A 27,303-nucleotide genomic window follows, 5' to 3' on the forward strand; every position below is an offset into this window, starting at 1 on the left:
GTTGCTCAACGGAATTCAGGAGACACTATTTAAAATCCAGCTCCATCATCATTATCCTCCCATTCACAAATGTAAAAAAAAAAAACGAGGCATTAATTAGCCAGCAGCTATACCGAAAAAAATCAACGTTATTGAATTACTGTACTTTGGAATACGAATTTGTACATACATATATAACTTGTATGTACTAATAGAGAATGTCACGATCACCAGTTATTGATTTTCTTATCAATGAATTATACAGTATTACAAAATATTACAGAACTAAAAATTCCATTGTTCACATTGCTCATGCTATATAACACAAAATTCATCCATCCGTTTTCTAACTGCTTTATCCAGACAGGATGTCAGGGCAGTCGTAACCTATCCCTTGTTAAATACATACCAACTTAAACACACCTAACACTATAAAACTACAGCTACTCAATGGTTTGAAATAAAATCTTTGAGATAAAAGATAAAAATAATCAATTTTGACATCGACTTGTGTAGCATTGTATATCATTTGACACCACAAAGCAAACGAAACAAAAACACCACGTTGCCCTTTACGTATTAAGGCTTCTTAATTGTTATTACCAAAATTTACATCTAACTGCACCAGGACGCAAAGGTAATAAATGTTGCAGAAACCTTTTAGTATTTCCAAGTGTTTTACCAAAACAGATACACGTCTTCCTTTCCGCTGTTGCCACGGAAACCGACGCGCTGAAATGTTTTCTGCTTGTTTTAAAAGCAAAGCAGCGCCACTCAGTGCCCAACGTAAACTGAAACTGAAAATCGAGATTATATCTTTTATAAAACTGGTTAGTGGTTAGTGGAGTTTCAATTATTAAGATAGCAATGCTTCAGTATATCTGAGCACATACAAGAGTTTCCCTCCTTCAAACAAAAAACCACAAGAGAACTTAAATAGTTTATTTCCCTTTTACATTGTTCACACATGCTTTAATATCATTTGCACAAATTTACTTTATCCAGTCTGTACACTAACTATATACAAGCAATGCAATATCCCCTACAGTCCAAGAAACATCACTGGTGTTACAGAGGAAATATAAACAAAATATACATGGACAATTATCCCACCCCAGTCAATTGAGTTAGTGTTGAAATTAGCTTAGGGAAAAGTAATTAGAATCCATAACCAATTTGGTCTCACTGTAACAATGGTACAGTACATAAACACAGATCCTACAGAATTTTAGCAATGTATGACCCCTGCCCTCACAATGTATAAAAATAGCTAACAAAGCTGAGAGTATATAGTTAAGACTTTTTGTTATATGTTGGGCAGTAATAGCAGTTAAACCTAGAAATATTGAAAATAATGGGGAAAACAATCACTGGCAAGTACATGTTCTAAGAACAAATATATTTATATATTTAAAGCCATTTACAATACATATTAAACATTCTTCCATGTTAATGTATTGAAATCCTTAAATAAAACTCAGTTAACATGGAGGTGGGAATCAAAACTCAAGTATTTAAGAACAGCAAAGTATATTTTGAGTATCGCAAAACATGTTTTTAATCAAACAGCAGAGAGTCGCCTCTTGTAAAATGTTTTTTGAAGGAAGAAATGTATTGGAGCAAAGAAAGGTTAAAAATGAGAGGACAATTCTGCCCAACAAGCTCATTTGGTTGCAACAAAGAGTGCAGGCCATTTTCTAGATGGCAAAAAAAGCATTCCTTTAAAAAAATATTTTTTTTCCATTCCTTTTGCAAAGCTACTGAAGCAGCACTCCCTTTAAAAGGACAGGGAAGAAAACAGAATCCTGTGTAATTATCGATTTCTACTTTATATTGCAGGAAAACAACTAGGCAGCAGCTCTGAAAAATTTCACAAAGTTTCTGCAAGAGCTTAAATTTATCTTTTCAGCCTGTGTCCCTTTCATTTGCAGAGTAATCATAGCCTAACATTATGCAGTTCTTATGCAACATCTTCCGATATACACAACTGTTTGCCGTTATCATGGTTTTGATTGTAATACCATGGTTTTAAGTGTAATGTTGCTTTATACTCTTATCAAAAAGGGGAAAGACTGTCCTTACTTTTATCATCAGCACTATCACATCATCCCTTATATCATACAGCTCTACATAATAAACTTAGATGTTGTATTTTTGTGCAAGTTACAGGATATTACACTACATCAAAACAGACCTGATGTTCATACAGTACATGGAATCATGACAGGACAATTCTGCACAGACCAGTTCATTGCAAGGGAATCAAAGGCAATATATGAGAGGTGGGCAGTTCGTCTATACGTATTTTTGCCTTTTTAAGACAAAGCTCCTGGGATTGGTTCCAACTTAAGTTCTTCAGAAAATCAACTGAAGCCTTTAGAAAAATAACATTGAACCAATCAAACTCATGCCTTTTTACCTCCCTATGACCATAGAGATGAATCCATAAAAAATAAAGCTTTTGCTGTGCAGTAACACAGATACAAAGAAGACTTTACTTCGTAATATCAGGGCATTGTGAAACAAAAACACTTGACATTAAATTATAATACAACCTGCACATAATAAAGAAGAACAAAATTTCAGCCACGGTGATCAGATGGCACAGAAAACTTTTTCAGATCAATTTATATGCTCTCCTCTCCAAATCACTGAGACGTTTTTCTGCAGTACCACCTAAAGCATAATAATCCGGACACTCACTGAAAGGCACTGCTGGAGAGTGTCAGGAAGGAAACAAGCTGGCGGTTTAGTAAAAGCTTACACTGTTCACGTCTGTGAGATTAACAAAGTGGGTAAACCAGTTTTGATCAACATTATTAATTTTACCCTAACTGCTATGATTATGTATGCAGCATCATTCAATGCTTCCAGTATTTAACAACACATTGTTGTAAGCCTTGTTACAGAAGTAAGTAATTCACAGCCCCATGCTTGACAATGATGTTAGGACTGCAGACAAAACTATAGCTTTGCTCTTTCTCTTGTTGGAACCAATCAGATCTTAATCCTGTGGGAATTCTGCCTCTTGAATGTCTACTCCTCCCCAAGTCGCCACTTCTGGGACTCCTCTTGCCGGGCATCGGGGCGGATCTGGTTCCTCATCCCGCCGAGCACGTTGGACGTGGCCTCCGTGGCGACAATGAGAGGTTTGACCACAGCGGGGGGGATCTGACGCAGAACGCCCCCTACAGCCCCTGTGACACCTCTCTGTTCATGCTCCCGCGTAGCAGTGTCGTAGATTGTAAACGCCGTGTCAGTAATTCCCTGCAAGACAGAAACCAGAAACAGGCCGCCACAGTTTAGTTCTCATTAATGCAGAAAAAATAAAGCAATGGCACTGTATCATAGTGCTGGGCGATAATTCGATAACGATAATTATCGCGAAATAATTTTCCTCGATATAATTTTTAACAAAAGTTCGATAAATGTTCGATATATATGTTTATGCTTTGCGCATGTGCGCATCTGCGCGAGTGCGCGTGCGTGTTGCAGACCGGGCAGCTAACGTGGTGGTGCTTACCCGCACGGTGGCGGCTGAGTGGAGAAATGAGCGACACTGAAGCAAATGTAGTGCTGCCAACGACCAGCTCGAAGGACGATGACATCGTCGGCAGAAAAGGTCATTCAACTTCGGTAATTTGGAGATATTTTGGCTTTTTACGATCAGACATAAAACAGAGCACTTTAAACTTTGCAGTCTGTCTGAGCCATCTTCTGTGCGTGTTTTATCACACTGCAGTATTTAATTTTTCTATTAAGATATTTATTTTGTAAATTTTACTCATGCATATTTTGACATAAAAAAGACTTGAATATTCTCTACCTCTAGGATTTGTTTAATGTTTCTGCTGTTTGGCAAGTTTTTGTTGTGTTCTTAAAATAAAGAGTTGTTTAATTTACCAATTAACTGTCTGGTTTCTTCAACTTTCACTCAGGAGAAAAAATCTGCCTTTAAACTTGAAAGAAATAATGATTTGACATTTATCGTGATAATTATCGATATCGACTGATATGAAAACTTTTATCGTGATAATGTTTTTGGCCATATCGCCCAGCCCTACTGTATCATGTCAGTATTTTCTTCCAATCTATGGTCAAAGGGGCAATCCAAAGAACAGTAGCTCTAGGAAATGCTTGGATATGAAAGCAGATGCCAATTGGTTTATTTTTCATATCTTCTCTTTTACTATCATCTGTGCGATACCTCTTTAAAGACACTGTATGCTTTGGCCACTCCCTCCCGCAGGTCCACTGGCTGGTGAGCCAATCGGTAATGAGAGAAACGCTTTATTCTCTTTAATTCGCTGTCGTCGGGTCCGGGAGAAACCATATCATAAGCTGTCTCTGCTGCTGCCTGTAGAAGGCGTAGAAAAGAAGGGCAATTCATTCTATTATACTGCAATCTAAATTCTTACGCAACGATGTAAATATTTTAAATGTGGACAGTATAGTCTTGAGCGCTTAACTACAAGGCAGACATTTTTTCAACTCCCTAACTCTGTTACTCAGAAGGTACTTGCACTACAGAATAGTTTCCTGTAAGTTCCTGGAGTAAGTAAGTGACCGGAGCGTTGCACAACACACAGTACCTGTATGGTCCGCACCATGCGGTTAGTGAGTTCCAGAGCTGCCATGGCAGTGGATGTCCCGAAGGAGGCGGCACCGCGCTGGAAGCCTCTCACAATCCGGCCATCCTTGCGGTACTGTTCAATCGGCAACCAGACTAGATCCCTGAGCCCCTGGACTGAAGACAATGAATTGGAACAGTTAATCATCCACATAGTACAGTGCAGGAGGAGTCTATAAGTTGTGTAACGGTTCATCTGCTGTACAGACAGTGTACCTGTTTTGCACATCTTTGCAATCTTTGGGAGTAACTGCTTACCCATGCGATCAATAAAATGTCATCATGAACTCACCTAACTGTACAAGAGAGTGTATCGGCCCAACTCCACCCAAAATTCCTGGGAGCTGATTCTTCCTAATGTCACTGAGCCATTCATTTATTGCATATGAAAAGAGTTTATCAACACCCAGCAATCTGAAATACAAAAGAATGCCTTCAACCTGAAAATTCCAGTCCTTCTGTCCATGTTTTTCTGGTGTTATAATGATTAAGCTATTCAAATCAGGTGATTTTTAAAGAAAAAAATATTTTAAACACTGCAGTGTGATAACAAAAGGCTAATACCACAAAACTAGAATAAACTGTATAATTACAGTGTTAAAATAGTTTGAAACCTAATGTGCACCTTTCTCAAGATGCCCCCAAAACATGAAAGTAAACATACCCTTGTCTGTAACACAGCCTCCTGAGTTTGAGCTCAGAGCAGTTCAACTGAGTTAAACCAATTACAATTCCGGCAAAAGTGCCCTGCAAAAGCAAAATTAACATCAACAAACAGATAACTGTTGATGTATATTAGTATCCAATCCAGTTGTGCCTTGGATTAATTTTCTAAATACAACTCAAAAAGAAAATGATCAATAGATCACCACAACACTATCAATTCCTCCGTCACATGAATGTGTCTTCTGAATAACATTTATTAATACATAAGCAGTTCTGAATATGATTTTAAAAGACAGAGTTTAGATCCATTACCAAAAGCTCAAGCAATACATAAGTGACATTGTCCTACTGTTTCAACAAGAGAAACTGCATTACTGTACCTGCTCCATGGATACATGCTTCCCATGATAATCCAGGCGTATGGGCACTTCAGAAGTAAATCGAAACTCTCTGAAAAATGAAAACAAGAATAAACTGCACACATATATACGTAAACAACTTTCATCGCAAAGAGCTTCACACCAATAAGACACGACCCAACTTTCTCCACTCCTTAAATGCAGCACCCGTGTGTGTAATGACTGGCTTCTATTATGTGCCAGCTGGCCCAGTACATAACAGATCCAGTGGAAATCTGGTCCATTTCTTCACTAGCTGAATTAAGGGTAACTTTAGGGAGGCCACATTGTAATTTAGCTAGGACACAATGGTTAACAACCCTGCTCTGATAAACAATCTTTAATCACCAAGCTGTCAGGACCTCAGCTGAACATTTCAAACAAAAGGATGACGTGTTCTCTGTCACTGTACTAGCGCACTATTATGGTCCATATGTAAGAGTGCCACCTACTGCTCCACCAAAACTACATACAGCATTAAACCAGCTTTCCTTGGAGGTCTCCCTTCCTAGTATTTACCAACCCCAGCCTTTCTCACCTTCCGAGATCTGATGAGATCAGAAAAGAAGGTGGAAACGCTGCTTTTTAATGCGCATATTATAAAAATACCCACCCACACCTACTGGCATCCATTTCTTAATTATAGCCTAAGCATTCTCTCCTTACCGGAAGAAGATGGGCTGGTCGGTGAAGGGCGCTGGCGTGGGGAGCTCTGGCTCCCCAGCCTCGGCGCTGCCTGAGGGGGTCATGCCGTTCTGGCTTGGCCTGCTCTGTCCGGGCACCGAGATGATGGGGGCCGGGTCCTGACTGCTGCCCATGTGCTTGGGAAAGCTGCAGGACAGGTCCGGAGCTGGAGGCTTCTTCACTGAAAAACACATCACATCGCTGTCCTGCACACGTCCTGGATCTCTGCCCTCTCTGTCACAGTTTACCAAGTAACAAGTTAATGAATCTGTGCCTTCTTCAACAAACAGCGGCACGCATACCAAAAAAAATAAATTATCTGATTATCGTGAAAAAGAGTTGCACACTGCATGCTCATAGGAAGCTTTAGCAAATATTCAGCACTCTTTACTGCAATTTAACTCTATGCTGGCCATTTCCAGCAAATGAAAACAATACGACAGTGAAAATATGTTTGTATGTCGTAATATCTTTTGCAAATTTCTCTTAAAAGTTCTACTGTACCTTCTTGATCTGGTGGGGCCAATAATTCTACCTCAGCAGCCAAGCTGGCAAAGAAGTCCTTCAAGAAAAACAGTGCATCCTGTGTAGAGAGAGACGGACAAAAATATTAACATCCACACCTCGACACTCAAATTAAGTTTTGCATATACAGTATATAGCAATTATTCAATCCCCCTTGGGCTACTGTCGATACTATACCAAAAAAACTGTATATTCAAAAGAATGTTACTGAACTCACAGTAAACTCAGTGTGGCAGATAATTAGGTGTAATCTCCATGTATTTCATTACTGGGAAAAAACACTTTTTTTTGTACGAGTTCTAAATTTTCAGAAATTGTTCTGTACAATTCAGAGAAGGGTATAATATCTCAAAAATTTTTTGAAAATTCCAATATAAATTGTTTTGGAAAAGTCCCTCAGCCTCATCTGGCAAAACAGTATCCAGAAAGAGCAAGCAAAATGAAAATAAAATTAAAAAGGCAAAGTAAGACAGAGGGAAAGCACAATATGCACTGCCTTACTTGATCAATATTGAGGCGCAGTGGCATCAGGGAAACGCGCAGACAGCACTCCTGAGGGGCACGGCCCGCTTCTGGACAGACATGCAAGGCCTTCACTGTTAACTGTGTGAGAAAGAGCATTGCTTTTCTTCAGCACAGCTTTGTCAACTCACTATATGTCAACACATTGTGTTGCGCTGGCATGGTCACCCTCACCATGTTAGAGTGCGCCTTTCTGGGCATCTCCTTGCTGGAGTAGAGGTAGAGGAACTTGTTCATCTGAGAGGCGGCCAGGCGGTCCCTGATCTCCAGATCCTGGACAATGAAGACTTGGCGAGAAACTGGCTGCTCGGCAACACTGACCTCTGAATCAGACTGGCACTGAGGGTACACTTCATGCTGGAACTTCACCTGCAGAAAGAGACACCACCCCCCAAAGAACACATGACTTCAAACACAATGCCATTTTCATTTATGAATTAACAGTTTAAAACAATTTAGTATCTAAGTACATCCCACATTGTTGACATCAGTATTGATACTGTAGATCCTGCAAAAATCTGCATTATCTAAATCCTTCTTCCAAATTAAGATCATGGGAAACTTGGTATCTAGCCCGGTCTGCAACGGGCACCAGGTATGGTACTCTGGACGATGTACCCTACCTCTACCAGTTTACCAGTCTGTCACTGGGTAGAAACACAGACATGTATATACTCATACATAGATTCGAGTTTAACCAGAACCCAATTAACCTACCAGTATGTTTTTTGACGGTGGGAGGAAACCGGAGCACCCGATGGAAACCCACGCGAACATGGGGCTAACATACTGACTCACGCAGACAGCACTCCAGGTCAGGAATTGAACCCGAGGCACCAGTGCCGCAAGGCAACAATACTGACCATGCCACCCCTGGTACAACCATTCTAGAAACATCTAAAATGCATTTCTACCTCAGCCCCGAAGGTGGAGGGTGGGAGATTTTTTTTCAGTTTGCCTTTAGTTCTTCATCGGGTTCTGGCTCTTACCTTACTCAGCTGTATTTCCATCAGGACGTCTGGGTTCCTTCCCCTGCCGCCCCCTGCCCGCCCTGCGGCCCTGCCCTGTCTCACAGGGGTCTGAGAGGGAGAGCTGTGAGGCGTGCAGCTGAAACAGGGAGAGATTCAGTCAAAGCAGCAAAATGCCTCCAAGCTCAGTTACGTGTAAGGGGGCTCTAATCCAATTTTTGTTTCCGACCTACTGAAATATTTTAAACAAAACATATTCTCTTTACTTCATCTTAGTCCACAATTAAACTTGTTTGGTTTAGTAAATCTCCAGACATAAGGCAAGGCACCAATGAGTCTACTGAAATACTTACACTCGGCTCTTGGCCGGGGATGACATAAATGGTCCTGTCCCAAAATCTTTTCCCCCGTAAAGATGCCAGATGATAGAGATTTCCTTGATCAAGTATCTGACCTCTGGAACAGGGAAGTGCAAGGGAGCTTTGTTGGAGTCAGTCCGTCCAAGTGGCATACTGAAGTGATTCTCTTTAATGTGAATGGAGTCTGCAGTTAGCTTGTTTACCACAGGCTCCTCATCTCGATCCTGCGGAGAACATACATTGCAATTTCATCTTCAAGTGGAAATATTTCGCGGAACAGTGGGAAGGAAACTGGGAGCAGCCACATTATCTGTACAAATTCGAGGAGGTACCTGCTTTAGCAAGTGTAGGCTGCAAAGGAACGGGTAAAGGTTTATTCCAGCTAAAAGGAAATGAGACGCAATATTTTGGCTGAACAAACTTCGGCTGAAAAAACTTGCCTATTTGGTTCATATACAGTATCCTAACTTGCCTGAAGAAGGCTCCACAGCCGAAATGTCTCTTTTCTTTCCCTTTCAACATGAAATAAAGCTTTACTTGTTCCTTCACATTATCTACACTTGAACTTTGAAACAAACACTGTCCTGTAGCATCTTTATGATACCTTACACCTTGTACAACACAAAAGACCACATAGGCTAAAACATACAGTACCCTAACTTGCCTAAGTTTTTGTTCACTGAATACTAATTGTCCATTTCAAAACATCTGTATAAAGAGACACTGCCGATGTACCAAAAAAATATCATGGCAGCTTCTTTCAGCCTTGTGACATGTCTCTGGTGAAACACACAACATATGAATGTGAACTGAATGCTGATCAATCAGTTTGTGGGTAACTACACACTCGAAAATCCCTACAGAAACTCCTTGGTTTGCCAGAGCTGCACTAGCAGCTGCAAAGATGAGAGCAAAATAGTTTTCCTTTACGAAAACAGTTTTAAAGCTCCAATGGGAAAAGTCTGCAAATTCAAAACCCAGCTTTTTGTATAAAAGCAGATCCAACAATAAGTAGTGATTGTGAAGGTGCAGAAGGACTGGCTGTGTAAGTGTGTGTATGCACACACACAAATACATAACATTATGTGTTGTACTACAAAAATTAACATACAGATACATGCAATCTATTAGTAATCTCATGACTCATTTATCAAAAATTTATATTTTCTTATTTAAAAAAAAATAGACATAGAACCCACATTCCAGCTGCAGGTGTCTATATCCTCAAGTGAAGCGAAAAAAGGAACAAAAAAAACTCTTGCTTCCACATTTACACAACCACAATTTTCTTTTATATTTCAGGAAATGTTTAATGTTTATTCCCTGTCATTTCAGAATTATAGCTCACGCAACAGCAAGCTTTCATAAAATTTAACAGCCTGCTCAGGATAGTCAATTAAAAATGAATGAGTTATACTGCCAACAAATAATTCATATAGTTAATTTTGTTTTGCATTACATTCCATAATTCTTTTATTTTACTTCTGGTAAGAAATAGTATTGCGCTCTAACCTTCTGTTACAAGTGAGACCTTCATGCACACTATGATCAAAACATGTTTGCCTGGCATGATGATTGCAGTGGAACAAGTAAACGTTGTGTTTCTTTTCTTCTCTTTTCAGCATGGAATAAACCTTAACTTGTTCCTTTGTAGCCTATGCATGCTGACGCAGCTACCTACTTTACTTGAACTACTTGATGATTGCAATGATTGACTGAAATATGGTATTGCAGAATACATACTGTATGCTTTAAAAGACCATCTGGCTGTGCAAAAAGTAATTGCCTTTGGTATAACTGGAATCCGAAAAAAGGATCTTGACTTCAGGGTAAGTAACAATTTGCCCTTAAATCCGAGACACCTGAGCCTGGATGTTCTCACGTTCTGACTAGGCAACAGAGAAATCCTTACAGCACTGCCTCTGCCAGGCGTTTCGAGGATACAGAAGTCATCGCTCTCGGGGACGGTGTCGCCCAAGCCAGTGTAGATGAGTGGGGTGTGGTAGGGGGTGAAAGTGGGACTGGGCTCCTGGGAAAGATTCCCACTCTCATCGGGGAAGAGGAAGAGATCAGAGCGGGACGGCTCCAGCGTCTGGCTAAATTCCTCATGGACTCCTGCAGAAGATCACAATGAAGGATAAGTCCATTGTAGGGACCTAAGCTATGTTACTGTATTCTCCCTCCTCCACGGCAATTGCAATGTTTTGGCAGCTGAACAGTGATATTACCTTGAAAAAAAACAACTATTTAAAAACCATTTTAGTGAATAAAACAAAACAGGAAACTAACAAAAATTAGAGGCCTAAAGTATAGTCAAACATAAACTTAAAGACGCGTTTCTGAACAAGGTGAAATGAAGGAGAATTTAGCCGAGAGCTAATCGAGCGAAGCTTGTTGTGCGAGTGCTCTCACCATTGTGCTGCCGCTCCTGTGGAGACAGAGTCTGCTGGCCGTCAGTCTCCTCCATAGCTTCACTCATCAGGTCCTGCAGCATCTGCTGCTCTGCTTCAGGGAGGAGTGGAGTCTGAGAGGGGGGCCTACCGAGAATGTCAGTCTGAAATATAGAAAGGACATCCGATTTACCCACAAAATCACAGCTGGAATACTTATAGAATATTTAATTTCTGTTTTAGCCAGGTTTTTGATTAAATGCACGTTCTCAAACACGTTTGAAGTTTTTTCCATGGGGTGAAAGGCTTTATCACGTATGAAATCCACCTGCTATTCATCCAGCACCTTTACAGACAGTAGATGTGTGATCACAGTTGGTGAAGAACACTCTGCACTACTGACTGACCTTGGCTTTCTGTCTGGAGCTCCCAGTTTTGGTCTCTGGCCCAGGCGGGGGAAGGAGGTCCCCATAGCTGGCAATGTATTGAATAAGGTTCATTAGTGCAGCACAGGAGTCCGAGCATGTCCTGATGTGAATGACATCACTGGAGCAGCGCAGCTCAAACCGTGGCTCAGACTGAGAAGGAAAGAACACAGAGCACAGCCACCAGTCACACAGGCTGCAACAAGTCCTAAAGGTTTCTAAAGTTGTAAAACCTGAACAAATGGGACTGAAAACATTAAATGACAAGTTGAAATACTTACCTGGTAGTAGATACACAAACCATGGCACCAAAAGCATTAAAACAAAAAGGCAAATAATGAAATATAAATTAGCATTTTCTCTTTACAGGCCTATCTGCAAGAATAGAATATTGCAAATAGAATATTTGCAAGATCCTTCCATGAGCACTGTTTAATGTAAAAAGATTTGAAAAATCAACCTTGTTGCTTAGTGATTAAGTGCTAAACTGTAAGCCTGTTTCTGCTGGTGTGAATGAATTGAACATCAATTTTAGGGAATGGCTTTGAAGATAAAACATAACTTTTTCTGTTGTGTGCCATAAAGTAATTTCAAGATTGCCATTTGATTTGTGTGTTTTGTAGACACTCAGAGACTGCTACTGGAATAAGCATCTTATCGACCTACTGTACCACTTCTTACCCTTTCTCCATCTGCTCCTGGTTTGACAGCTGTTATCCTCAACTCCAGAAGACCCATATCCACAACCTGCACATAGTCTGCAGACCAACACACAAAACACAACACACTTCAATACTACCACTAAAGTTATTTATATACTAATATAAATAAAACAGGTTATATATAATGTACTACATATACAGTATACTGTTGACTCAGCTCTGATTATACAGTGTGGAAAACAATCAAATTATTTGTGACCTTTTACATATGCAGAGTATGCAAAAACAGCCGCCCGAGAACCAGATTCCAGAATGACATTAAAATTCTGTTTTTACAGAAGCTCTTTTCATTGTTTTGCACTTGTGCACTGACAGCAGTTGGCTCACACTTTAAATAAACTTTCTTCCTGAAGGAAATGATTCAAGGAGAAACAGTAAATAACCTATTCTGCTGAGAAAAGAATAATATATTTTCTATTGATGTTAACAGGGAGCATAACTTTCAGAATGTTTAGATTTAATTTTGCCTACAACCTCACACTGTGCTCCTGATAAAACCTTTAGCTTTATTTTTTACAATTCAAAAAAGTGTTAGCTCACCTCTGCTAAGATTGACCGAAACGGTATTGCACTTGTCGGATAAAAACAATGCAGCTTCATCCAAAATGATCCTAAAAAATACAATTGTTTTTAGTGTCTACAGAAAAAATGGGAATTGTATTGTTAAAGTGAAAAGTTATGCAGAATATTTTTAATTATACTTCCTTTAATATGTATATAATTTTACTTCCTTTTCTTCTAAATACTGATATGTAAAACAGATGATGACGATATCAAAAGCACCATCTTATCCTGTTTAAATCATTTTAAATTCATGCAGTCAAGCACTGATTATGATTGCAGAGTTTCTCCTATTTCTGACCAACACTCCCATTCCAAAAGTAGGATGGGAAACAGGAAAGTTATTGAATTAAAGGCTACGTTTGATATAAATTGTCAAAAAAAGACTAATAAAAAAGATACCTGAGTGTGGAGGAGGACCTGTCCAGTGACACACTGCTAGAGATACTAAAAGTCTCCACTGTGAGCAGTGCCCTGATTGGCAAGTATAGAGGTCTGAAAACAAGAAGATAAGTAACAAACGTTAAACTGCATTAGTTGCTTAAAATAGTGATTTAATCCCTGTACATAAAGGTTACACAGCCTTATTCATTACGCACTGTAACTATGCATATACTGTAAATACATCCAAAAAAATGTGTCGCTATTTATGCATGTATATCAAGGCCTGGGAAAACAAAGAAAGAGAACCCAGAAAAGAGCCCGTGTACGGTGCTTATCCAGAGAACAATGGGTTCTGATCCGGTGCCTGCCGTGCTGGCAGGGACAGTGCGGAATGGCAAGCCCAGCTCCCAGTGCAGGTGCTCAGAGAGACTCGGAAGAATTCGGGGCAGCCTTAGTGTCCGAGGCGGACTAGCTGAGGTGCTTAGAGAGAGTGCGGCTCAAGGAGAAGGCGGTGTGGCAAGAAAAAAAAGTTCCCTGCCTAGTCAGAGCCCTGCAGCGAAGAAATAAAAGTAGCGTTTCAGGTCAGGGAAGAAAAACTGAACTGAGCTCAAAGTTGGAGCTCTGAACAGGCAGGGAACTGGTCTTAAATAAAGAGCTCAGCAAGATGTTACAGCCAAACACAGCCCGGCAATAAAACTTCATGATATAGGTTGGAGGTCACAAATCACCAAGATCGATTTGGAGGTCCGAGTGTGAACTGTCTGGGCAGGAGAGTCTAGGAGTCACTACAAAACTAATGCACATACTGTAGTGTTGGGGGGAACAAGCTACAATACAAACCAGTGCTGGTGATCCTGAAAATGGGCTAAATGGGTTCTATTTATTCTTTTTTAATGTTCTAATGCTACAAAGAATAGAGTTATTTTCCCCATAATAATTTTGTGATTTCATTGCGATTTTAACTGGTAAATTGCTCGTGATACTCAGTATGCATACACAGTAATGGATGTAGGAAAGGGGGTGTGAGTTTTTTCCAAAGACATACAGTATACATCCTGCAAATGATTCCGATATCACTTTATAACCTTTAATAGGAATAAAATGGAGCTCTTGGCCCATGTCCTTGTTGGGCTCCGGCTGTGTGTGAAGCCTGAGAAGGTGGTATAGAATATACCTGTAATCTAGAGAACAGCTCCACAGGTGAAGGTGAAGGGTGGTGACAGAGGCAGGAGGGGTGTAGCCTAGCACAGGCTCATCTGACACATTGAGAAAATCCAGAATCTATTCGAAAGAACAAATAATAAATATTAAGCAATAAAGTTAAAAACCTGCATTTCTGCAATCCAGGTATGCTACGATTGTATTTTTAATAACACTGTTTTTTTTCATTGAGCAGGACACCGAGCAAATCAAGTGATATCTGAAAAAGAAAACCTGCCACAACATGCACCAACACCAGTCCATCACAGGGCAGACACTGACACAAACACACACACTCACACCAGAGCTAATCTTCCCAGAAGCCAACTCACCCACCAGCAGGCAAGTCTTCAGACTGACGGGAATCCGGAGCACCCAGAGGAAACCCACGTGAACGTGGGGAGAACATACAAACATTCGTCTTCATTGATAGCACACGGGTCCACAATTGAATTCAGGGCCCAAGCACTGAATGGCAGCAATGCTAACCACTGCGCCACCCTCAGGTAAACGTCTGCATTACAAATACGGCTGATTTAATCACTTTCTCTGTGGTGGCCTGACCTGCTCGTACCAGCTGAGACCTGGGGGAACAACACGGTGCTGCAGAGTGGCCCCTCTCACTCCCACGGAGATCAGGAATTCCTGCACAGACAAGCACAGTCCAGCTGGGTTAGCCTGTTTTTGGCCCACACTAAACATTATTAAGTCTTCTAGCATCCCTATTTGTTTTTTGTTTTACATTCACAACAGCATACTTAATGATGAAAAGACCAACAACAGGTCAAAAAGATATCATCCGCCTGTTTTTGCAAAAGTCGTCTTTTTTTTTTTGAGAGGCACAGGTAAAAAATACAGAAAAAGAAAACTCTAAGGTAGAGGTAACTACCTTCACATTGCGCTCCACACTCTGGGAAGAAATCTTCACTGCAACAGACAGCATGTTCTGACCCTCCACCCCGATGCCTTCAGACAGACACGGCTTGCACTGGGACGCCTCTTCGGACCGGTAAATGGTGGGCTCAAGCCAGTGAGGCTGCGTCTTACTGGGCAGCTTCACATCGGACACAGGAACACCTCCATCCACTGTGCCTTAACATTGATCAACACATAATTACCTCCGAGATAGACATCGATACAAAAGCAAGGTGAAAAAGATCCGTTTTAGATTTCTTACACATTTATATAGAAATACTGTATACCCTAATCTGCATACATTTCCATTTTATATTGCAGTCACAAAATAATCTATGAATACAATTTTATGCATTAATGATTACAGATGTCTGATTCACAGAGCTACCAGCACTACCTACCTTGATGGTAAAGACACAGGTTACTGGTATGAAGGCAGATGTAATGCTGGTCTTCAGAACCCTCATACTGAGTTACACTGAACAGTACTCCACCCTCAATTTCTAGCCAGAACTCTCCATGCTTGTCTTTCATTACAGTCTCATCCTCTTGCTGAAAGGAACAATTACATCAAGGATCAGCAGTCAAAGAAATAAAAGTACTGACAGTACGCAATATTTGCTTTAGTAATTAGTCCATCACAGTGACAAATGCTCAGTTTTAACAAGTGGGTGGATCAAAAGCACAACAGAAAGGCAAGGAGCTGGAGTGCTTTCAATATCAACAGTTTGTTAGAAGCAATCAGTAATATGAAAAACCCCAATGAGTGATACTATTTAAGCACCTATTCATTTGTCAGAACCAAGGTCGAAAACATAAAACGCAACAACTGTGCACTCAAAGCTGCTTATAGGTATATTTAATTTTAATCAACACAAAAAGAAAAAATTTCCCCCCCTTCTGCTACACCGTTTAGGATTTCAACTTATTATACAGGCTTGGAAACCCCACTGTAGCCAGGATTACCTTGGCATGGGTTTGCAAGGTCACCAGCCCGTGACTGATCGTCAGAATGACAGAGAACAGGCTTTGTGAGGTTTTGTTCTGCGATTCATGCTTCTTCTTCCTACGTGATCTCAGAGCAGCGTCTGCAGTGGAGTTATAATTCATCGTCTCGTCTTCTGAACCACTCTCCTCATCTGAAAAAAAAAAGGGCACAAAGGACTGCTTCCAGAGGGGATCTTCAAAAGGGCTGTCAAAGATTGAGAAAGACGTTGTGCAAGAACTGAAGTACAAAGATTGTACTACGTTTGACAAAATGAATGTTTATTACTTCTTAATGTCTGGCCTACTTTTCAAACTGTTGCTTCGAAAACAAAACATGACATGGTTATCTTCTTTAAGGAAAAAAAGCAGAATACACTTTGTTGAAGAATAAGGCATCCTATCCTGTTTACAGAAGTATACCATTACTGTGAAGCTAAGAGAAAGTGATGGCAAACTGCAATACTGGAGAGCAACAACATGCTTCTGTGCAAGTATTTACCACACTATTTCAGTGTGAAGTCAAGACACTCTTACCATCAGGTGCTGCTGCTCTGAACTGGCTGAGGCTATCTTTGCTGTAGGTATTGATGAGCTGGCTTGCTACTGACAGGCCAATGCCATAGGACATGTTTTCAAACGTTTCCACAGGAGAAGGAGCAGTTGGTTCCCACAGCAAGAGGTCATTATTTATTCTGCCAGTAAAGAACCCAGGAGAGAAATATCAGTAACACAGATTTATGCCACAGAACTTTAAACATCTTTAATCTCTATCCTTAACATACCTGTTGTGCAGTTTCTCATAAAAGGCCTTATTTGGCAGTGATAATTCAACATTTGGCAATGACAGCTCCAAAATGTACCGTGAATTTCTCATTGTCTTCTCTTGAAAAGTGGTCATGTCACCCACATCTCCTGGTATAACCATCTGCAGAAGAGGAGGGAGTCAGGAGATGTTTTATGTTATGCTTTAGATAAAAAAACCTTGTACAATCATTTTCTAAACAAATGGCTCTTATAAAGGTTACCTGGTTCAGAATTTTTAGTACAATACACAGCCTTTTAGTAGTTATTTTTCATTTTCTTTTTAGTCATAGTACCTGGCCATTAAGGGAAAAATGCAGAGACACTAAATGCTATTACTTAAAAAACCTCAAAGATTCATTAAAGCAGTATTCCAGCACCATGATAAAGGTACACATAAGAGTCAATGTAATTGAACTAGCATTTTTATCCGATCATTAAATGTGTGTAGACACCGTGGAGCAGAAGCTTTCACCTCCTCATTTTCATACATGACCCTGCGGGAGGAGAAAGGAGAGGGCTCTGGCTTTCCGAAGTCACAGACATCCTTCAGGGAATGGGGCCCTCCTTCTTCCTCCTCTGGGGAATTACCCTCAACTCCTTCCTCCTCCTCAGTGGTCGCACGTTCCAGAATGGAGTGCACAGCCATTGGATTCACCTTCAGTACAATCCTGGATAAGGATAACATCATCATGAGGACAAGGCAAGCTGTTTTGCTCAGAAACTTAAATATAAATTTATGAAAGTAATGTCATACTCGTGAATGTGACTGAAAAGAGCTCACCTTGGCCAGTCAAATTTACCACTGTCTGATGAGGTCATATCTCCATCCATACCATGTGACACCCTGAAGAACCGGATAGCTGCTTGTTCTCCATCATCCTGTAACCCTGCTGTATGATTGGGATAAAATTCCTTCATATATTACATATTCAGAGAAGCCACTTACCTCCCCACAATTCCTGAACAGCACCACCGTCTTTCATTAGCAAGCAGCTCAAGATAGAAATTAAGAGGATCTCAGAAGACTCAATAGATAAAACAAACTCTAGTATCTAATATCTGAGTATCTTTCTATGAAAGTTACCTGTCAGCTCTTTGAACGTCAACTCCATTTTTGTCTGCTCCTGTGAGGTTCCCCCTGTAAATTCAGTTTTGAATTCCACATCTTTAAACTCCAAATGCAGAACTTCTTTCTGCAGTGACTTCTTAAACCAGGGACCCCTCTCCTGGTCGGAACGCAGGTCAGGAATTGGAAATCGCACAGCCAAGTTCAGCAAGGGCATATTCACCACCACTGAAACATGACAGTTAGCTGGGGTCCTTGAGTCATCGAGGAAAACTTCCGTGAATGCCTTGTGCTGAAAATCAAAATTGCACATATACATATAAGGCCAAATTAACTTTCTTAAGCGATTTCTGTTTTTTTTTTCACATTATTTTGAAAACACTTTGACAATTAATGTAAAATATCACTTTAGAAGCAGCTTTTAAAAAGCCCTCTCACCAGGCTGACATGTTTATTGTAGGACGTGTACATGTGGGAAGCCATCATTTCTGTTGTGGCCAGTTTCTGCGGCTGAAGTAAAGAGTTCAGTCGGTCCACAATGCTGATGTCCAGCTCAGAGTTCACAGGTCCCAGTTCAATCTGAAAGTCAGCTTTTTGAGGTATTAAGCTCAAACGCACTTGACCACCCTGCAAACAAAAAAAATAAGGTAAAGAAAGTTTATGATTTCTCCATATAGTTCTTTACGTTTGATGTTAAATAACAAGGTACATTCAAAAATGCAGCTTTTAGACCACAATTAACATATGTTTTTCTATCTTCTACAATCCTACAGGTGTTCGAAGTCTACACAGCAGAACAACCAGATGCTCAGAGATTTAATTACCTGTGGTCCTCTTCGTTCAGAAAACTTGTAAATCAGGTGGAGGCATGGTGTTGGCAGGGATTCCTTCTCAATGATGGACTCAAACGTCACCAGCTGTAAAAGAAATAATGAAAACTTACACCAGCAATTTAATACAAACACTATCTATGTGGATCCATGTCACAGATTAATCTCAGAATGTAGAATACCCAAGAGCACCGAAACAGACAGAATTGATTTCTACGAAATTATATCCCTGCCCCAGCAAGAAAAAATTTAAAATTTGCTGTCTTGTATCTTTTAATATTGTTACCTTATGAAAATTGCTGAGGCACAGACAATCTATGGAAATAAAGTATTCTCTATCCAAAAAAAGTAAGCGAATTTCTGAATTGGCAAATTTATTGAATGCACCATGTGTCTAATGCTATCTCTATTACCTGTGTGTACTGAGGGAGGCTGGATCGGGAATCGTTTGGGAAGAGACATTCGAGGAGCTCCATTTGTCCCACAGACACATCGGTGCTGAGACTGCGCAGGCTGGAGCCCTGTCTCTGCTCATAAGTCACCTTAATACCAGTTCCCAGGAACCTGATAACAGAGAGGGCACTGGGTGAGTATAAAGGCATTCCCCTGAAAATAATGCTTCGTTCTCAGTGACTGAGAGTTTCTTCAATATTAGAGATGAACCACAGCATGCAAAACAGGACTATAAAGTGAAGATAAATCAGAAATCAAACCAGTTTTTTGCAGAGAAATTAGCATGTTAAACATCAGACTTAGAATTGATTTGATATTTTTAAGATTCTTCTTTACCTATGTATTTCCATGACACACATATTCAGTGACTGTTTAGATTAAGCAGAATTTCGCACTCTAAATTAAACAAATGAGTACCTGAGATGATCGTTGGGGCAGGCTTCGTCGAAAACTGGGCGCAAATGGGGAAAGTCACCCTTCATCAGCTCGTCCGGTTCGATTTTGCCGATACGGCTGAAGAAGTCGGAGGCGGTGAGTGTGAGGGGGCTGACATTCGAGGCGGTGTCGGGGGGCGGCAGGGGGTCAATGTGAAGCACAGATACCGCCAGGCTCCCCAAGGCCAGTCTGAACACAACCTCCGGCTGAGACTCGTCTGTGCAGTGAGACTTCGAAGAGTGAGCTGAAAGAAACACCCAATTGATTGAAATTACCAACAAGCAGTTATCCAACCATTTTCAGGAACTGAGGTATCCTCAGAGCTGGAGCCTAACACAGCAGCCATGTTGTTGAAGCCAACGAGATCAATATCTACTACCACATGGCCTAGATGTGGGGAGTGGTCTCCTCTCATTTGCAACTGTTCTTATGTTCCATGAACACTGCAATCTGCTCTTTATAAATGTTTGTAACAGTTATGTTCTTACACGCTGGAGAGGATCCCAGGACATCTTAATTTTTGGACAGTGGGAGGAAACCAAAGCAATGTTGTCCCAGTCCAGACTCACACCCAGCTTACTACCATCTAAACCTGCTATTCACAAGCAATATCTGTATTAGTTTAGTTATGCATGCATATTACACTGTACTAGATTTCAGAAAACAATGTGTATTTGATTTCAAAATATAAGAATTCAACCATAGCTGCTCTACAATTAAATTTAAAATAAGCTTTTACTTTTGTTTAGAGGGGGAAGAAGACAAAATTATAGATACTAAATTATAGATAGCAATGCTAGCTGAACTGAAACTGCCAAGCACCACTGCCCAAGGTTTCACAGACCTGAGAACATGGAAAAATATTTCAACTATCCACTTGCTTGCTTACAATTTGATAAAACAAAGAGAGAAGCAAGAAACGGAAAGCAGAAGTGAAAGTTCTGACATTTACAGGTTTGTCGCAGAAGCTTCTGCTGAGGTTTGGTGTCTCTGGGCAGAAAGGGTGTATCCTGCATCTGTTTCTCTCTGTGTCTTGGAGGATCCAGATACTCATCCCAGACAGCCTGAGAAACAAATAGGAAACCAAGTAAGAGAAGTTATGAATAAACAGCCTCTACATAAAGTCACTCCATTACACAGATTTCACAACGAAAATACGAAACATTAACTATGCTTTTTCAAAGCTATATTGTCATTATCACACAAAAAGGCAAGCTTCTGCAAACGCCCTCTCTTCGTGAAGCAGGTGTAAGGAGACTTACAGCCACATTGCCAGATGGGGACTCCCCAGGAGATGGGGTGAAGTTGCTGTTTAAGGAGAGATCCAGGTCCACAGTAGGCGGGTCTCCAAGGGGTGGAAGGGATGAAAGACTGTGAGACATGTCCATCTCAGCCATGGAGAAGAATACATCTTCTTCTAGGAGGAGAGAAACAGATCAGAGGGCTGCCCAGAAAATCTCATTTTAAAATAAATCTTAAAATATTTTTACAGAAATGTCATGTATGGAATAAAGTCACGTGAAAAGCTGAAAAATCGCTGAACTAATGAAAACTACCAACACTTAAAAATCAATTATTTTGCGGTGTGTTATCCATTCAACACTACAGCTTGCTGCTGTCTTTACAACATTATTCTTTGCCACACGACTTTGTATCTCAGTCAGAAAGAAGGTGCAAAGATGAAACAAGCAAAATAACCGTCCCTGAACCATCCTCACCGCGGCTCGATGTGGTTCTAGTAGTCTCACTCTCGAAGTAGTCCGTGTCCCCCACTGTCCCAGCCGACAGCGTGTCCTTCTTCAGATAGCGGTTCAGCTCCATGTGGAGCCGGTACTCATCCTCCTGCTGCATGGGCCTGCTCTTCCTATCCTTAACACTCAGAGCTGCCTGCCCTGCGCCCTCTGTGTTCACAAATAACACACAAACAGCCCTAAGATCTCTCACTCAGCCCCCTTCCAACAGTCAGAGGGTTTACAGTTCAGAAGATTAAGATGCAGATAGTGTATAGCTAGCTCAGACATGGTACAGTTGCTCACCATCAGGAGACATCACTGGCTGATCAGCTGCCAGATGTAGTCAGTGAAAATCAAGGACTCTTGATGTATACTAACCTGGGCTTGAAAAGACTCCGAACATGTCTAACAGGAGGTGGACTTGGCGAGGAGACAAGAGAACATTCACTGTATCAATCTGCCCATTAACATCCAACTGGAAGACAAAATGAAATGTAGAGCAAACAATTCCAATTTATTTGCTAACTTAAGACACATTTAAGACCCACACTGCTGAAAAAAACAAATATTACAAATTACTATATTCCTCAATTGGAATTGCATTTCTAGGCATTTGAAAAAATACATTATAAATGAGACAAACATTTTTTTCAAGCATATTAACAAAGAAATGGTCATGAAGGCTGTTTTACCTTTGCACCAGGAAGGATTTCATTTTGTTTCAAAATGAGGCTGAGTTCAATTCTGCCACTCAGACAGCCAATCTGCACGGGTTCGAAAGGTGTGGCCTCCGACAGAGTTTCGGTGAACTGGGGGTGTGGTTCGCAGATGATTTTGGGATTCCAGCTAGGAGAGAGTTTTGGTTCTGGTTCCTATGGAATATAACAAATGATTCAAAGGGTTAACGTTCTTCTCTTAATTTAAACAATCAAAAGATTACACTAGGTAATGGTACAAAATACAGTCTTACTGTTTGTGTAGTTGGGGACTTTAAACAGGTCCTGGCAGCTTCTGAGAATTCATCCCAGAAAATGGTAACACCAGTAAGCTGCAGGTTTTTATGAGCAAACATTGTGGGCTGATGAACATTCATGCCAGAACACTCGTCTCCAGTTTCATCACAGTACACAATCCTGCAAAAAAAGGAAAAACATGTACTGTAAGCACATTCAGGCTCCACCATTAAAGTAAAGACAGAATTTTAGAATGTTATTTTCTGTACGAAGTAATTGATTATTTAAGAAGTTTTAATATTTTAATTTTGATTTAATGTATTCTTGAAAATAAACAGATGCACAATTTAAACTCACCTATTAATTCGCATTTCAAGAGCTATTCCAGTTTTGGAGTTTTCTGGTACATGCTCAATCCTGAGAACTGTGTCCAAGAACGTCACCTTCACTCTTCTTAACACTAAAAAAGAACACAAAAATAGTATGCAATATTTAGTATTTCAGGCTTCTGTGATCATCTAGCACAAGAGATTATGCTGCACATTATTAAGAGAAATGACTGTGTGGTGTGGCTTTGTGCAAACGCCAGAAGAGGTATGAAGCTACTAATAAAAAATGTATGTATGTGCATAGGTCATAAGATGATGGCAAAAAGATAGCAATAAGATCAAAACTAAAACTTTAGCTTTTTTCTCTTTTCTTCCTTCGTTATTATTCTTTTGTGATTGCCAATACAAAAGGGAACAAGGGCTTTAAGAAAGCAGGACATTGGTAAGGTACCTTTTCTTTGAAGAGATGCATAATGATTAAGATATGGAAAAACAAAGCCTCACCTGTCTCGATTGTTTCTGCAAACTTCTCGAGCCCTTCGAGGGGCTGGAACTCTCCCTGCTCATCCGTCAGTTTCTGGCTCAGACACTCCTTGGCCAGCTGCATGCTGCTGGTCATGAAACTGGACCAATACATTGGCTCTGTGCCGGATGCTGCAGAGACAAGTGGTTTTTGAGTTTAGAGACAGATCTGGTGAATATTTGTTTTTATTAACATAACATTTTTGTGGGCAACCTTATGTTATCAAAATAACTTAACAACAAAAAATATCATTAGGATCTTGGTGGTACCTGTCAAACAGCTATTCTGAATGTATTTCTATCAGGGATTAGAAGCAGAATAATACAATCTCCACTGCGGTGTGTCAATAACATCACTTGGAGGGAATAAAGGACTTGGCAATTTATTACTGTTCACTGCTTTAAGCTGTTGTTGATAGGCAAGTTCATAATATTTCACATACAAAATGCTGGGTCCCTCTGTACTGAGTAGAAGCTGTCATGTGAGTTTCTAGTGTTGTCACCGGGCAAAGTGCTCTCTACTCACCCATCCTTGGTCTCGGCCTGAACACCATCTCCAGCCCCTTGACCTCCAGCGCACAGTTCTCCTGCAGAAGAGAGGCCCAGGGTACAGACAGGGATATAGCCTGAATGAAGCCTTCCGTCACCTCAAAGGGAGCGTCCGCAGACTCCAGGATTTCATTCAAGGACTGGGGAGAAAATGCTGCAGTGAAAACAGTGCCAGCAATCCTACTCTGTGACGATGTCAATTGACGCATTCAGTTTGCGGTCTGAATCAAGAGAGATGTGAACTGTGAAATTCTTTAGTGGAAATATTACTAACTTAAGCATTATTCATCATCTATTCATCTTCAATAGAAACCTTCTAACAGAAAAGGCCTAGTCCATAGAATTAAGATGCAACTATGGACATTCTATCTAATCTAAATGCTACCAAGCTTGATAAAAAATATGGTTTATTAGGCTTATATCTGAACACATAAATGTATTTCATGTTAAATATATGTTGTCTGTGGTCAGGTTTTCCAGTGTTAATTTTTTTCCCCCAAAATGAATTCTCAGCCCCTAAAATGGTGACCTTATTTTTTTATTTTTAAGGTGATCATAATTTCTAATGCCACTATTGGAACAGACAGTTAAATAACCTGATAGTTAAGCTCTACATCATATCTGTACTGAGCCTAGTTTACACATTTGCAGAAAACTCCCTACAGTATGCAAGACAGCACCTACCCAAAAGGCCTGGAATAAGAACAGCTCTGACAGTTTCTCATATAAGTGGTTCTGAATAAGTGGACTACCTGATTATATAAGAGCATGTTCTCTCTCTTTTGATGTTAGAAGCATAAAACCTTTTAAATATCATTTTATTAGAAACTGCACTCAATGGGTACAATGACATTGCTGATCTGGCAGCTGTCCAGTTTATTCTGGAGGAAATAAATATCCAGCACACACAAACACTTAGGTGAAATTTTTATACAGTATGTAAACAGGCATTCACACTGTCTGAATGTGTTAATCCATACAAATAATGACTTTCTAAGATTCTGACAGTGTACAACACCATGAAAAAGAGATGATTGACATTTCTTCAGAATTCAGCCTCAGCAGCATGGCTGGGTAGTTTGTGTGAAACCCTCGCAACTCTTTTTGCAGAAAAAGCATCTTCTTGGTCCTAAATGTACCTCCTCACAATTTCACCTTGTACAGCAGGGGATCCCAATCCTTATCCAAGTGGCCTACAACATGTTGTAGGTCACCTTCTCACTATTCTATTTCAAAAGGAGCACAGACTTACTGTTCCAATCAAGCTACTCGTTACGACAGTTGACTCTTCAATTAAGTAATTAAACATGGCTGGAATAAAAACTAGCAGGTGTGTGGGCTCCAGAACCGCAAAGGCTGTACTAAAAAGCTTTATCAATTAAAACAAATTTACATTGCTCATAAGGATCACAATTGTTTTATTACATTATTAACATTTCATTATTACAACAACGCCTATGCTCACCCATTTGTCCAAAGGGACTTGCGCCAATGATCCAGTGCCCTGGTAGAGATCCAAGCTGAGCTGATCCAGGCTCAGCTTCTCTTGAAGGAAATTGCCCAAATATCGGTGCAGCAGGTATCTGCACGCCCGCTTTTTGATCGATTCTGAAAATGGCCAAGGCATTTCTGTTGACGTCCTGAGAGCACCCAGATCCAAATGTACGGATGTAAATTTAAAAATTCTTCAAGTAAGCACAGCTGTGCCAAAAAACGGTGTGCTCCTTTGATCTGCTGCTGTGGTTTTCCCTAGGTTGACACGCTGTTAATCTATTTAGTTTCTCTTCAGTCATCGTTCTTGACTTTCGTAGACAGTACTATAGGCACAAACGCAATCGGCATTACAATACGTTTAAAAAATGGTGATTATGATGAAGATCTCTTTATTAATAACGTGGATTCTGTACTTTTAATAAGCTGTCAGTTCTCGGTGTTTCTGACATTTCTTTCTAATGTATATACACCAAGATGAAACAAAATCATACAACATACTAAATTAAAGAAACCGAAATGCATGTGTAACAGCTTCAGCCAGACAGCACGTTATTAATCACAGACATTCAAGGCCTCCGGAGCTCACTGACAGTCCAGCATTGCCGACCCAGAGAGACCAACCGCTAAGTCCAAGGTTTCAGTCATCATCGTTACTGTAGATATAGAGAACTCCTGGCATCACTACACACAGAATTTACGAAAGAAGGTTATTCATACACTGGCCCGACAGTCAACTGTAATCATCTAGGGATAGATTGTCTTAAATCAAGGCCACTCTTGTCAGAATGGTTCCTGAGTGCCAACACCACCCAAAGGCGAAACGTTTCCCTTATCATAAATACATCATGTGATGCCCTTTTTCGAAAACGGGTTATAATTTTATCGATAGATACATCTGGACACATGGACCGTCCTCGGCAGTTACTTATTTAATTCCAGTTTTTGAATACGAGGTCCGATTGCGTTTCGTCTTTCCCAAGGCTAGCTATCCAGAATTGCCTTTTGTGTGCCGATATAACGCCTATTAGCTAGAGATTAAAGTTGTGTTTTCCCTCTTCGGTCTTGACGTAGCAAAAGATGTTTTTGTTTGCATGCGTGAAGCTAGTTAGTGGAATCCTTCCGCGCGTACAGAGCCAAAAGTCAGCAATTTCCTCTAATAAGTTGACGTGAGGACGTATTGTTCAATCCGCTGTCCGGGTCTGGGTCTGGTTCCGACCCGGTTCTCTCTCCCTTCCCCCTTTCCCTTTCTCTCCGTCCGTCCCTCTCTTGTTTACAAATAGTCTATGAGTCTGCACGCCCCGCCGCGACAGGCCGCTGTCTCTTCCTGGTGCGCATGCGCCCTGAACTGCACCCTGGCGTATTTGAAGGGTCGCTGCGACGCATCAAAGTGAAGCCGATTCTCCGAGCCAATTGAGGGCAGTGTGCCCAAAACACAAAACAGCGATCAGCGCTTTGGGAGTTTTTCCATCTGTCGGGGCATGCAGAACCGAAGGCACCCCCCCCCTCCCCATCTCTCTGACTAAGAAATTAAGAACAGTTACGGATGGAAAGAGCCTCATCTAGCTGATAGCTGGACTGGTGCTGAAACGTCCAGAACTATTACACCGCCCGTTTGGTAGTTAATAATCGTAAGATCTGAACCGTTAGATCTCATCCACCCGTTTCCTGAAAGAAAACATTTATTGTTTATGGTTAGCTAATGTGCTGGCCTGCTGTTTTGCTTTATTGTTTTACGTTGAATAATTATTATGCAGACTTCAGTTTGATTCAATGTTTAAGTCGGGCGTTATTATTAAATATTATCACTTGAAAGAGGGTTC

The 27,303-nt window shown here is 40.6% G+C and overlaps 1 protein-coding gene across 3 annotated transcripts; it reads right to left on the minus strand.

Annotated features, from left to right (window-relative positions):
* Positions 1-906: 906 nt before the first annotated feature.
* On the minus strand, positions 907-26,756 carry atg2b (autophagy related 2B). Of its 3 annotated transcripts, none has more exons than XM_088925466.1 (42): positions 25,455-26,756; positions 23,967-24,129; positions 23,423-23,572; positions 22,947-23,049; positions 22,607-22,769; positions 22,329-22,508; positions 22,015-22,111; positions 21,622-21,804; positions 21,166-21,317; positions 20,856-20,967; positions 19,886-20,147; positions 19,429-19,579; positions 19,010-19,102; positions 18,624-18,812; positions 18,204-18,477; positions 17,901-18,009; positions 17,592-17,787; positions 17,098-17,240; positions 16,850-17,007; positions 16,295-16,467; positions 15,730-15,880; positions 15,303-15,505; positions 14,978-15,058; positions 14,388-14,494; positions 13,232-13,324; positions 12,809-12,879; positions 12,228-12,304; positions 11,529-11,699; positions 11,144-11,285; positions 10,644-10,846; positions 8,726-8,955; positions 8,394-8,511; positions 7,579-7,773; positions 7,384-7,485; positions 6,862-6,940; positions 6,340-6,538; positions 5,656-5,725; positions 5,274-5,356; positions 4,902-5,023; positions 4,572-4,726; positions 4,187-4,336; positions 907-3,246 (listed from the first exon to the last, which is right to left on the minus strand). In XM_088925466.1, exons 1-42 carry the CDS (start codon positions 25,614-25,616, stop codon positions 3,016-3,018), a joined length of 6,246 nt encoding a protein of 2,081 aa, XP_088781592.1. In that variant the 5' UTR covers positions 25,617-26,756; the 3' UTR covers positions 907-3,015. The 3 variants fall into 3 exon arrangements, 2 of the variants coding, with proteins under 2 accessions (XP_088781592.1, XP_088781591.1); XM_088925465.1 differs by having other exon boundaries at positions 21,166-21,320; XR_016091606.1 differs by lacking the exons at positions 907-3,246; positions 4,187-4,336; positions 5,274-5,356 and having other exon boundaries at positions 4,590-4,726; positions 21,166-21,320.
* Between the last annotated feature and the right edge of the window lie 547 nt (positions 26,757-27,303).

Source organism: Atractosteus spatula, chromosome 9 (genome assembly GCF_055471065.1).
Source record: "Atractosteus spatula isolate fAtrSpa1 chromosome 9, fAtrSpa1.hap1, whole genome shotgun sequence".
NCBI classification, from domain to species: Eukaryota; Metazoa; Chordata; class Actinopteri; order Semionotiformes; family Lepisosteidae; genus Atractosteus; species Atractosteus spatula.